Source organism: Paroedura picta, chromosome 5, assembly GCF_049243985.1.
Source record: "Paroedura picta isolate Pp20150507F chromosome 5, Ppicta_v3.0, whole genome shotgun sequence".
NCBI lineage: Eukaryota > Metazoa > Chordata > Lepidosauria > Squamata > Gekkonidae > Paroedura > Paroedura picta.
In genome coordinates, this window is record NC_135373.1 from 45,692,423 (window position 1) to 45,706,347 (window position 13,925).

General features: G+C 48.7%; 1 protein-coding gene across 2 annotated transcripts in view; it reads left to right on the plus strand.

The window, feature by feature from the left end:
- The window catches only part of LDLRAP1 (low density lipoprotein receptor adaptor protein 1), an 85,145-nt gene that overhangs the window by 60,407 nt on the left and 10,813 nt on the right, over window positions 1-13,925 (plus strand). For both annotated transcript variants that reach the window (XM_077337646.1, XM_077337645.1), the window contains 3 exons: window positions 875-958; window positions 9,174-9,304; window positions 11,123-11,157. In XM_077337646.1, the coding sequence (XP_077193761.1) occupies window positions 875-958; window positions 9,174-9,304; window positions 11,123-11,157 (250 nt within the window). The remainder of the gene's footprint in view (window positions 1-874; window positions 959-9,173; window positions 9,305-11,122; window positions 11,158-13,925) is intronic.

Sequence of the window (13,925 nt, forward strand, 5' to 3'; positions counted from 1 at the left end):
TATTTTACAATTTATATACCACCACTCACGAGGGTTCGTCTCGTGGCATTCACAACGTCTGATAAAATGCAATCAAATCTCCATAAAACCCCAACAACTTAAACAACAACGACAACACACAGCAGATGGCGGCACTTAAAAAATAATCAGCCCCAGATACTTCCAGTGCCGCCATGCAGCCAATTGGCCCCACCGATGGTCATTAAGCGGGATGACCCAGACGTGTAACTGTTAATATAATTAAACTAAATTCAAATTAGGGGGGGGGGGGGAAATCCACAGTTCACAACTCTGGTTGCCGCCCTAGCCTTAACCAAATGCCTGGTGGAAAAGCTCCGTCTTACAGGCCCTGCAGAACTCGGAGAGCTCCATCAGGGCCCTCAGCTCTTCCAGGAGCTCATTCCACCAGGATGGGGCCAAGGATGAAAAGGCCCCAGCCCTGGCCGAGGCCAGGTGGACACCTGACCCTGCCCACTCCTGAAAGCACTTAGGGGGGCCCAGGAAAGGTGTCAGCGAATGCCATGTCACCTGTGGGCTGCACGTTGAGGACCCCTTGTCTAGGGTCACCCAGTGAGCTTTCGTGTCAAAGCGGAAGTACACACTAGGGTCTCCCATATCTTAATTCATCACCCTGATGGCTGCACCAACGCTGTCAAACGGGTCTCTTTTTCTTTTCTTGTTCTCTCCCCTTCTCTTGTGTGTGGCGCCTGTCTTTCTTGATTGACGCGAGCCACTTGTGTAGAAAGCAAGAATTGCACAGAACTAACACTTACATTTCTAAGCAGGATACAGTTTGTTGGCTTAGGGAAATGAACACTGGCGCTAACTTCCCCCGGCATCCGTAAGCTAACATTTGTCTGACTCTCTGTTGCAGAAAAGGAGAAGAGGGAAAGAGCCATGTTGGAAGGAGAAGGGGCCAGCAGCCGAAACTCAGAAAACTCTGACTCCCCCAAAGGCTGTAAGTGATCAAGCGCATGGGTTCATCAGTGAAGTTGCCTCTGGCCACCCCAGTCCACATCCTGCCTTCCAAAACTGGCATTGGGACTCAGGCATCTTTCCCAGACCTCCTTCCACAGACACTTAATGAGCAGTTCTGTGTCAGCGTTCCACAGGGCCTGCAAAATGTCATTCTTCCGCCAGGCCTATGGTTTAAGCCAGGGGTCCCCAACCTTTTTATCACCGGGGACCAGTCAACGCTTGACAATTTTACTGAGGCTGGGGGGGGGAGTCTTTTGCTGAGGGATGTCGCTGCCGCCTGAGCCCCTGCTCCACTTGCTTTCCCGCCAGCACCCCTGACTTCCCTCCGCCTACGGGGAGGTGCTGCCAGCAGCAGCTGCACAGTGCCACGCTGAGGGGGAGCCCCAGCAATGGCGGCCACTGGAGGGTACCAAAGGTGAGCCGGCGGCAGAGTGGCAGGGCAGCCCCCGAGGCAGCAGCTGGGGAGGAGGACGAAGAGGAGCCGCGGCTCGATACCGACTGATCCACAGACCAGTACCGGTCTCCAGACCGGGGGTTGGGGACTGCTGGTTTAAGCCATGGCAGCATGATCAGATAGGCCTCCCCTTTTCCTTTCTTTAATTTCCTTTCTCTCCCCCTTCTCTCCTTTTTTCATCCATCTTGCGCTCCCCCACAAACTAGGTAATCTCCACCAACAAACAAACTCTGCATGGTAAATGGAGGCAGTTGGGAGATGGGTTATTCCTTGTTATTGCTGTTGTTTTCATGAGTTGTTTTATTGATGTTTTATGGACTCTGTATTATGTTGTAAAAGAGGGGGAGGTATGGAAACCTAATGGTAATGAAAATAAAATAAATCCCAGGGACTGAACTGGGGTGCTTCTGCATGCAAAGTGTGTGCCTAATAACAATGCTTAGCATTTTTGTTGCACTTCTCAAGCGTTCAGCGTTCAGTATGGAATGGGCTGTCAAATCCTAGGATCTTGTGCTTCTTACCTTTTCCCGCCCTTCTTTAAGGGAATATTTGTCAGTCCTAAAGCTGCGTAGAGAGCATAGGTACAAAGAGATATCCCTTCCCCCTCCCCCCTCGACTACCCAGCCCAAATCCCTATTTGGAGGTTGCAGCATGTTTGTAACCCATGGCGATCAGTGCACTAATGCAGCCACACGGAATGGCATGCTTCTATGTGGAGGAGATGGATGAGGAGAATCTAGCAGCTTTTACCTCCAGATGAAAGATCTGTCTCATAATAAAGAGTGCAACTAACCTTGGGGCATGGCTAGTCTCTGGGTATTATTATAAGCATGTGTCTGAAAGACTGCAGAATTTGCCTTTCTTAAAATATGTGCCCACTTGGGTGCAAATCCCTCACAGCTGATGGTATCCCCCCCCTGCCCCCCCTCGGTGCCTGCAGAAGCCTCTTAGAAACAGAAAGAGAGGTGTCCTCTCCGTTATCAAATAATTGAAGCCCCTTCTTTGCAGGGAGGTGAGAGATACTTATTACTGAAATTCAGCCACATGTCATGCATGCAGAGGTTGTTGACCTCATTGAAATCCATCAAGATCTTAACTGTCCTTTTGACCTCTGTGGCTCCCTTGGAAGGAAACCTATTTGCCAGTTATTCCTCAGGGAGGGAGGGGGAAAATGCAGCAGCCTCCCCAAGAGCTGCTTCCTCAACGATTCTCTACCAGGGCCCATTAAAATTCTTTTAACGATTGGGAGTGTGGAAGGGGTCAGGCCCTCTGAGTATTGCTTAAGTGATATCTTCCTAGTAACGATCTGTAATAATTGCACATGCTGTAGCCTTTAATGAACATAGTTGGTGGGGGGGGGGGGAGTTGAAGCAAGAGAGACGAAGAAGAAGAGCCGGATTTTTGTGTACCCTGCTTTTTACTACCCGAAGGAGTCTCAGAGAGGCTTACTATCATCCTCCCTTACTCTCCCCACAATAGACACCCTGTGAGGTAGGCGGGCTGAGAGAGCTCTGAAAGAACTGTGACTGGCCCAAGGTCATCCAGCTGGCTGTGTGTGGAGGAGGAGGGGAGAATCAAACCTGGTTCTCCAGATTAGAGGTTGCCTCTCTTAAGCACTACGTTACACCAATCTGGATGCATCCCCCCCTCCTCGCGGCCATTACAGTTCTGGGAAATGGCACAGAAGACAGTCTCTATGCATAAGTCTCTTTTCCAAGCTGGATTGCATTGAGTCATGCAGAGATCTCGCAGTGAAGGAATCCTCCATAAGCAGTGGTTAGAGTGTCAGACTAGGATCTGAAACGCCCAGGTTCAAATTTGTTTTATTTACATTATTATAGATCCTGTTGGGTCACCACATTGGTCTGAAGCAGCAGAACAAAGTTTGAGTCCAGGGGCACCTTTAGGACCAACCAAATTTTATTCAAGGTATAAGCTGTCCTGTGCATGCACGCTTCTTCAGATATATGGCTTTATATCTAAAGAAGTGTACTTGCACATAAAAACTTATTTCTTGAATCAAACGGTAAGTATGAAAGTTGCCACTGCTCTCAAACTTCATTTTATACCAGGGGGGGCCAAACTGTGGATCTCCAGATGTCCATGGACTACAATTACCATGAGCCCCTGCTAGCATATCCATGGACATCTGGAGAGCCACAATTTGGCCACCCCAGTTTACATTTAAGGTGACCAGATTTTAACATTGGTAAAGCGGGACACCATTGACCGGGGGGGTTCTTGATTAGAAATTTGATCTATATGGAGCAACAAAAAGTTTCATAGAACGCATAGAATGCAAAAATTGTATTGTAATATATATATTTTTTAATTTCAACATAAGTATAATTTGCCAGGTACCCCCAGATGTCCCTCCAAAAGTGGGACAATGTAGTCACCTCATTATAGCTAGCTTTTCTCAGTGTGGCTTGAGGCAAACTATACAGTGTTAATCAATGCCATCTACAGCAGTGGTTCCCAACCTTTATTAGGCTGGGGACCGGCAGGGCATCGGGCCGCGCCCGCGGGGACCGCGCCCGCGCGGGCCACGCCCACGCTTCTGGCCGCGCCCGCGGGCTGTGCCCGCGCATCGAGCCGCACCCGGCCGCGCCCGCGGATCGGGCCGCGCCCGCGAGCCACCCCCGCCGATCGGGCCGCACCCACAGGCCGTGCCTGCGGATCGGGCCGCGCAGGCGCGGCCGGCACGGGCGCAGCCCGGCCCCGATTCCTTCTCCCCGCCCTCCCGCAGTAAGTAGCTTCCCGGGCCGCAAGCTTGCGGCCTGGGAAGTTTTTTACTGCGGGGGGGGGCGGGGAGAGGGAGCTGCGGCCCGGCGCCATGGCCTTCGCGGCCCAGCGCCGGGCCGCGGCCCGCAGGTTGGGGACCACTGATCTACAGGATCATGCATCTAATAAGCAATGTTACAGGACTAGGAATTTCAGAATTTTGAAGCAGCTGTCATCCGAACAAAGCATAAATCTTAAACACGACATGTTAAACAATGCAAAAAACCCAGAAGACACACAGTGAATTTTGCTGAACCAATCTATTACTTTGTAGCCCTGGTTTGATTATAAAAATGCCCTCCTGAACAATTCTATTTTATGTAGTTTGAGAACTGGCAGGCTCCCTGACAAGGTGAGGCCCCTATAGAGAAGGTACAGGTAGGGATAGTTGTTAATCTGGCCCACCCACAGAAGGCCCTGCTCAGAACTGCCGTGTACTGTAGCAAATTCCCCCCAAACAGGCAAACTCAGAATTCAAATTCAATCGTTTATTTCAGGAAAGAACTTACAGGACACAGCCTCACAGGGAACCCCTGTGATGCTTTAAACAACGACCTTAACGTTCAAAGGACACTTTATATGCTAGTTCACACAGAACAGGACTTATTTTCAAAGGAAAATGCAGATCACAACTAACACCTCTAGGCACAAAACGAGGCCATCTGCCTCTGAGCATGGAAATGCACAGTATGGTGGGGGAACCACTGGAGAAGTCCCCAAAGAGGTTCCTGGGACTTTGGTCCTTAGAAATGTCATGGAAGGGAGGGGGGGTGCGCTACCTGACAAGAGCAAAGCTGTCATGGTTGCGTACAGATGCGAGGGTCCAAGGCCCTGACCTGCCCTGACCTGCCTTTGTAATGAACAAGCTAAATAAACATGTGTGTTGCAAAAGCCTAAATAGAAATGCCGCATAGAGTTTACAGAGGGTGACAGACTCTGAGCAACCGACGGCAGAAAATGTGACTCTGCAAATGCAGATTGACAGTTGTAGATTAATAAGTGATGCAGCCCATTGGTTGTTAGAGGGGCAGGCCATTCTTCCAGAAACACTCTGAAATAAAAGTACCCTCCAAAAAGTAAACAGTGCATCTCTTGCTGAAGTCACCCAGTTGGGGGGGAGGGGTGTTATGGACGGAATCAACAAAAACCTATAGTTGATGATCAGTTTTAACCCAGGAGCCTTAGATTTTCTCATCCATATCAGAGTGGAAAATCCAGAGAGGATCAGCCCCTGCCTCTTTTGGAGGAGACCATTAAATCGTTCTTTAGGGTCAAAACAGATAAGGTGCTGACAGATCCACCATCATACGCTCCAACATTTTAAAAAAAGTATGGCCCTTTTGTGCTGTCTAAGAGACTATGTGCTCAATTTGACTTTGTGTGGTTGCATGTCACTTAACAGATGAGCTGAGGAAGACTTGCGAAACTGGCCTGTCGTTCTCTACAGAGAGTGCTCGTTCTACCTTACTCTGTTCCATGATGTTAAACTGCAGATATTTTCCATCTTACTCTGCTTTATGGTGTGAAGCTGTACCATCTCTTCTAGATAAAATGAAAGACTAAAATAAATTTAGTGCTGTTGACATCAACTGAATTGGAATATATAAGATTGTTGAGCCGCACGGTTTTCTTCTTTGATTGGAGCTCTGGTAGGAAAGCAGTGGATGCTCTCCTCCCCCTACCCCGCTTTTTCTAGTATGAGTAGTGGAGGAAGGTAATATTGATGGGGAAATGGTGTAGAGGATTCACCCCCCCCAACCTGAGCTCCAGCCTATTTTTCAATGACATTTTTGTTCCATTTTTTTCTTCCAAGGAGCTCAGGTTGGCTTACATTGTTCTCTCCTGTCTTACTTTTTATCTTCACAACGCCCCTTTGAGGCAGGTGAGGCTGAGTGTATGTGACTGGCCCAAGATCTCCCAGCAACATTCATAGCAGAGTGAGAATTTGAACCTGGGTCTTCCTCGTCCCAAAGAGCCTCTTGTGGCGCAGAGTGGTAAGGCAGCCGTCTGCAAGCTTTGCCCATGAGGCTGGGAGTTCAATCCCAGCAGCCGGCTCAAGGTTGACTCAGCCTTCCATCCTTCCGAGGTCGGTAAAATGAGTACCCAGCTTGCTGGGGGGTAAATGGTAATGACTGGGGAAGGCACTGGCAAACCACCCCGTATTGAGTCTGCCATGAAAACGCTAGAGGGCGTCACCCCAAGGGTCAGACATGACTCAGTGCTTGCACAGGGGATACCTTTACCTTTACCTTCCTCGTCCCAGCCTGACCTGCACTTGATCTGAATTGGGGGCAGATATAGCTGAAACGGCACTGTCTTATACCTTGGAATCCCCTTTTGCTTTGTTGCTAGCTTTGCTCTCTAATTCTGTAATCCTAGTCCTACTGCATTGTTATCGGTTGTTTTATGCAGTTTGATGGCACTGCTTTGGATCCTGTAATCTCCCTTGAGTCTCAGTGAGAAAGGTGAACTGTGAAGTACAGGCAGTAGGAGATCCATAACTCCTTCTCATCTAGTTTAAGCCCTAGTAATAATCTGGCAGCCTGAATAGGCCAGCCTCCTCAGAACTTGAAAGTTAAACAGGGTTGGCCATGGATAGTACTTGGATGGGAGACCACCAAGGAAAACACAGGTTGCTATACAGGGGAAGGCCATGGCAAATTGCCTCTGCTCATCTCGTGCCTTGGAAACACCATGATCCTGGGTCACGATCCATCAGTTGTGACATCCAGCAGGGGTAGTCAACCTATGGTCCTCCAGATGTTCATGGACTACAATTCCCATGAGCCCCTGCCAGTGTTTGCTGGCAGTGGATCATGGGAATTGTAGTCCATGAACATCTGGAGGACCACAGGTTGACTACCCCTGATCCAGCACACCACTTCAGTTAATAGCAATTTACCCTTGTGTTTTGAGTATGCTCAAATGTTGATTTTTTGGGTTCTTAGAAATTCTACATCTGTGTTTTTTAAAATACAGAAGAGGTAAACATCTGTAAGCAGAATATCTTTCTGTCCAGACAGTATTTGGGTCATCAGAACTGGGGAACAAGTGTTTCTAGGAATGCATTTGTTCATGTACTTAGGCGAAAGTATATCTACCAAATCTTCTATCTTCTCTCCGTCACTGTTTCCGTTCACACCTCAGGTATAAGCCAGCTTCGGTTGACAGTGTCTTGGGGAGACCCAGATTCAAATCCAGGATCAACCCCAGACTTGCAGCAAGGCTTTCATCTCCAATTTGAAGATTAGAAACGCTGCTTTCTTTCTCTAGGTTTAGATTGGAAGATTTAAAATTGCCCAACTTTTTGCTTGCACAAACCTTAACTCTGCAGAGCTCACCAAAGATTTTTTGTTGTAGAAGTCAGGAGTGCAGTGATTGAAAGTGCTGTGAAGATGCAAGCCAGGTTTGATTCCCTGCTCCTTCCCCACCTTGCAACCAGTTGGGTGATGTTGGGCTCGCCACACCTGTTCTGACCAAGCAGTGATATCAGGGCTCTCTCAGCCTCACCCACCTCACAGGGTGTCTCTTGTGGGGAGAGGAAAGGGAAGGCGACTGTAAGCCGCTTTGAGACTCCTTTGGGTAGAGAAAAGCTGCATATAAGAACCAACTCTTCTTCTTAACCGCTACACCCGGCTGCCCCTCCTTCCAAACACGCACTAATTGAAACATAAGACAAAATATATTTTCTTTCACACACCTCCCCAAAATGCTTGGGAGAGCTCCTGTTTGTTTCTTCAAGGCTCATGCTGGAGAGTAGGGGTAGTCAACCTGTGGTCCTCCAGATGTTCATGGCCTACAATTCCCATGAGCCCCTGCCATCCTGGTCAGGTTCTGTCGTGCATAATTCCCTTATTTCTGATCAAGCTGCTTACTGCAAACTCTGCTGCTTGTCTCTGAAAAAATCACAGCTTCTTTGCATCGCTGAGGATTTCTGCAATTCTAATATATGCTTATTTGAAGAACAGGGGGAAAAAGGAGGCCTTCTTTGAGACTTGAATGCAAAAATGTCCTAAAATGACTCCTGGGAATTTTTATTCATTACTAAAAATAAAAATAAATTCTATTTCAGTCATGACATCTTTGGCTGAAGCTGTGTGCCAAAATGGGGAAGGGGTATGCCTCTCCTTACCCCTCCCCCCAATCCAGGCTTAAAGCAGCTAAAGAGGATATCCTTTATTTTTCCTTTCCTTAGCAGTGTGCCCCAATCTGTACTCTGCCCCCCCTCATAACTGTTTTGGGGGAGTTACAATTACAGAACTCCCATACCAGATGCATAGATTTGACAGCCAGCTTGGTGTGGTGGGGAAGAGCAGAGGGCCTGGGGTTTGATTCCCTACTCCTTCTCTACACGTAGCCAGCTGAGTGGCCTTGGGCCAGTCATGGCTCCCTCACAGCCCCACTGAACTCACAACTTGTTATGGGGAGAGGAAGGGTAGGAGATTGTGAGCTGCTTTGAGACTCCTTCGGATTGTAAAAAGCAGGGTACAAAAAACGGCTCTTCTTCCTCTTCTTCTGGTATTTGACCATCGGTGGTGGTGTTTGTCAGCATTTTGGTCCTTTTAAGTAGGGAGGCAAGACCTTTGATGTCATTTCTTGGCCTCAACCACAGGCTTGGTGGAACAGCCCTGCCTTACAGGAATTGTTTAAGGTCCCTCATTCGGTGGAGTTTTCCCCCTGGCCATGGTTGAGGTATGTTTAACTCTCCGGGGCCGGGGATCAGAAGCAAGTTTTTCTCTCTGAATCTTTTCTGGGGGAACGTAATGGAGGAAACTGGCCCGCTGTATTCTAAACTAGCCCCTAGATAAGGTTTCTTCTTGTTGGCTTTTTTCCTGGATATTTAAATTGTATTTTATTGTGTTTTATTGTATTTTGACTTCTGGTAAGCTGCTTCACATCCTCTTAGGGAGAAAAGAAGCCACGATAAATATTCTGACTGACTTTCGTCCATTTACAGTGGCCAGCACAGGGAACCTGCTAGACCTAGAGAACTTTGCCAAAACTCCTTTGTCTGTGAACACAAACTCTGTGCCTTCAGACGATGGCATTTTCCAGGCACCGTCCTCTGAAAACAACAACATAGTGTGGGTAAGTGTACACTGGACGCCTCTCTGGTCATATGCTTATGTCGTCAGTTGCTGGTGAGCCCAATTCCATTTTATTTATTTCTCACAATGTTAGAAGTGGGACTTAAGTTGTTCTCTGTGATATTTTTGAGCACTTTGCTCCTTTGTTATACTGACTCATTGTAGTGTTTGGCTTGACAGCCAGTGTGCTGTAGGGGTAGTCAACCTGTGGTCCTCCAGATGTCCATGGACTACAATTCCCATGAGCCCCTGCCAGCAAATGCTGGCAGGGGCTCTTGGGAATTGTAGTCCATGGACATCTGGAGGACCACAGGTTGACTACCCCTGGGTGTGGAGAACCCAGTTTGATTCCCCATTCCTCCACAGGTAGTTGGGTGAACATGGGCCGAACACAGTTCTCATAGCTGTTCTCACAGAGCAGTTCTCTTAGAACTCTCTCAGTCCCACCTACCTCACGGAGTATCTGTTGTGGAGAGAGGAAAGCAGAGGTGTTTGTAAGAAACTGCGGGACTCCTAGCTCTTCTTCTTCTTATAGCCTGCCACATCCTGAAATCCTGGGGCACGCAGCCAGAAAAGCAAGATACTGATATTTTGAAATACATTTATAGATATTCAACACAAGGTGGCCTTTCCATTTAAAATTCTGGTTAATCCCACACCTCGAGGAGCCCAGATCTTTCAACCACTCAGTTGCCACCATCCAAGTAACCAGTTGAAGTTATTAAAAGGACTTGAAAGTCTTACATGACATATGAAAAAACGTAGCCGTGAGTACTTTGATGTGCCTCCTGGGGGTGGGCACAGACATATATTGATTTTTTACGTCCACCTTTCCTCTACAGTTGAGACTCAAAGTAGCTCAGAACCTTTTCTCACAGCAACTGGTCAGGTTGGTTAGAGAAGCTGAGTGGTACAGGATCCCCCAGCCATGGTAGAGTGTGGATGCGACTCCTGCTTTCCTAGGTTCCTAGTCTGACAATAGATCTATTAGGCCAGGGGTGGCCAAACAGGGGCTCCCCAGATGTCCATGGACTACAATTGCCAGGAGCCCCTGCCAGCACCATGCTGTCTGGAGCTCATGGTAATTGTCATCCGTGGACAGCTGGAGAGCCACAGTTTGGCCACCCCTGCACTAGGCCATGCAAGCTAGGTGGGAATGTTCCACAGGTGTGATCAGCCCCGAAAAGCACTTTACTGTGGCTATTGGGCCTGTATAAAAAAACTAGCTCTTCTCCTGCCCTATCCTGAAATCCTGAGACACATAGCCATGGTTTATGGAGGGGGGTCTTGACTAACTTGATAGACTTGTTTGGTGCTCACTTCCCTTCTCCTTGTTCCTTGGAAATGCTGAAAGTAGTTTCCAAATTTCTCAACCAGTTTTGAAATCCAATTAGGAAGCAAGTGCTCTTCCCAGTTGGCGGCTCTCCGGGTTCCTTTCTAAAAAGAGGACCCAAGATACCTGCCGAGGATTCCCTTGTGTGGTGCAAGGGATTCTGGGGAATGTTTTTGTCATAGCCTCTGCTCATGCTGGTGGCCAGCCAAGCCTGCTGGGTGTTTTTCCCCCCATTGCCTTGCACGAGCGTGCCTTCAATCACACCCACCACTCCTAACACAACACAGAGGAATATTGGCAACTGCCAGCTATTTTTTCTGGGATGCCCCCAACACTTCTGAGAAACTCAAAGGTCCCCAGGAGTCTGCTTTGTAAGCTCAGGGTCCCTCTTTGTTATTAATGCAAACCACCTGCTTAATGCTTGTGTGCCGTCTTCATAGCTCTCATTCATTGCCTCCTGCTTTCCCCCCCCCCTTTGTTCTAAAGGCGATGGACGACGGACTGGATGAAGCTTTTTCAAGGTAATTATGATCATTTGTTTCATGAGTTTCTTCCCGCTAGAGGCCTGCCCGGGAAACTGGAGTTGATTAGTGACTGCTTTTGTTGTGTGTGTGTGTGTTTGTGTTTTAAGGAAAAATTACTTCTAATCTAAATCAGCTGCTGCAGCCTGACCCTGTCAGAGCTGTTCTGTTTGGCTAATTGAACGATGGGATTTGCAGCCGCCCCAGAGAAGTCAAATATTTTGATAACTTCTTAGGGCGGAATCTAATTTGTGTGTACGGCGGGGAGTTAAGACTCCCTGAACGACGTAGGCAGCCTGAAAACATCGCTTCCGTGCAATCGCAGGTAGCAGCCAAGTATGCAGAATAAGAGTTGGGTTTTATACCCCACTTTTCACCACCCAAAGGAGTCTCAAAGCAGCTTCCAAACTGCTCTGTGAGAAGAGCTTTAACAGGACTGTGACTAGCCCCGGGTCACCCAGCTGGCTGCATGTGGAGGAGCAGGGAATCAAACCCAGATCTCCAGAATAGAGGCCGCCACTCTTAACCACTACACTGCTGGCATACACCCCAGGAGGTCCATCAAAGCAAGATATGTGTGTGGCAGTGCCCAGGTGTCGCTGGAAGGAATGCTTTTCTTTGGTGAGCTTGAATCACCTGGTGGGTTGTAGAACAAAAGTCAAGTCATAGTAGCATCTTAAAGACCACACACATTTCCCAGGGGATAAGCTTTCATGACACAAATCTTACTTCATTAGATAGAGTCTTGGTACCTGATGACGTGAGCTTTGATTAATGAAAGCTGGGAAGGTTTGGGTGGTCTTTAAGGTCCCACAAGAGTCACAATTTGTGCTACAACTGTAAACTAACACCCCCAGTGTATCCTCTTGCATTTTCTTCCCCCCACCTGCGGGGGGAAGCCTTTTGTAGAAAATTCAAGCAGCAGCCAGTCACACACTCTGAGAAACAAGTGAAGGCAATGAGACCTCTTCCTTCTTCTGGAATGGGGTCGGGGAGAGGGTCTGCAGAGAGAGCGCCCACTTGTCCGATGCTCACTCTCCCCCCCCCCCCCCAACTGTCTGGCCTCATAACTTAGTCATCCATGTCCAAGCTTGGTTCAAGCATCACTGAGCCTGCCTTCTTACCAAGCTGCCCAGGTGATTTTGAAGGCAACGAAAGACTGGACAGTGTGCTTGGAGAACCCCAAAGCAAGAGTGGATGGGAGAACAGAGTATAACAGGTGAGGAACAGCCATTAGTGAACCAGAGTTGTTTCTCAATGGATGCCATTCCCTGCTGCAAACTCTGACTTTCTGGGAGCACTTGAGGAGATATACTTGGAAAGGACTGTTCCAGTAATGGGTTTATTGTGAGTTAAGTGTGTGGCACCTTGACTGAACTGTGGGAGGCAGTGTGCAGCTGTGATCAGGGCATCAGACTAGGTCTGGAGAATCTTGGGTTCCAATCCTGTTTAGTGAAGCTCACTAGGTGATTCTGGGTTGGTCGCGCATTCTCAGCCTGACTTACTTCACAAGAGTTGCTGTGCCAAGAGCAAATATAAGAAAGGAAGAAAGAAAAATAAAAAGATGATGGGAGGGGTTCTTGTGAAGAGAAAATGGAAGAGTGGAATAGAATGCATGCCCTGTTAGTTAGTCCTCCAAGGCAGTGGTCCCCAACCTGCGGTCCGCGGCCCAGTGCCGGGCCGCAAAGGCCATGGCGCCGGGCCGCAGTTCCCTCTCCCCGCCCCTCCCCCCGCAGTAAAAAACTTCCCAGGCCGCAAGCTTGCGGCCCGGGAAGCTTCTTACTGCGGGAGAGGGGGAGAGGGAATCAGGGCCGTGCCGCGCATTGTGCATGCGCAGCCGGGGCAGTTGCCCTGCCGGTCCCCAGCCGAAAAAAGGTTGGGGACCACTGCTCCAAGGCAACTGGCTGGCCAGTGTGTGACTAAAAGAACCACAGCTCTTAAGCAGCAGGCCTGTTTTCATGTTCCTATGTAATACAGTGTGGTAGGGATGTCGTAGGCCAGAGATGGCCAAACCATGGCTCTCCAGATGCCCACGGACTACAGTTACCATGAGCCCCAGCCAACTTGGTGCTGGCAGGGACTCATGGTACTTGTAGTCCATGGATGTCCAGAGAGCCACAGTTTGGCCACTCTGCCATAAGCCACGTTGAGCTTTATTTTGGAAGCCCCTGCTCCTTCATACTGGCCAGCTAGCTGTGACCTGGAAAAAAGGCTGCGTTCTGGAGAGAAATAGCAGGCAGGGGAGCATGAATCGGGACACATTTGTGAGCCAAAACAATGTTCCTTTTAAAAGGTGCTGTCATCTCCAGTGCGACACGAGTCTGTCATTCAAGCATCTTAAGATGATTTTCAAATGGGCCTCTCTCCTCTGCTGCCTCTTATTATTCCCAGCCGAGGTGCTAAGGAGCCGTCAGTTTCTGACTCAGGCTGTCACTGTTGTCCTATTTCAGCTGTGCTCCTTGCTCTACATCCCTTCTGGCATTTAGAAAATAATAACAAGTGTGCAGATATATCTTTTCCTCCTCCCCAGAAAGGAGATGATGGCAATGATTACCTTGCTGATTGAATTTTCCAGTGGGGATGGCAGGCTGTTGGAACATCTGTTTGGAAGAAGATGGCTCTCCGTGGCTGCGTGGCTGTGCTGCACTGCAGGGCATTTTCACAAGTGACACTAAAAATACTGTTAATGTCCAAGGTTGTTGTTAATCTCCAAGGTTGTCCAAGGGCAAGGGCCCTCTTCTCCAGGGGCTGGGTGGGAAGAGGGAGCG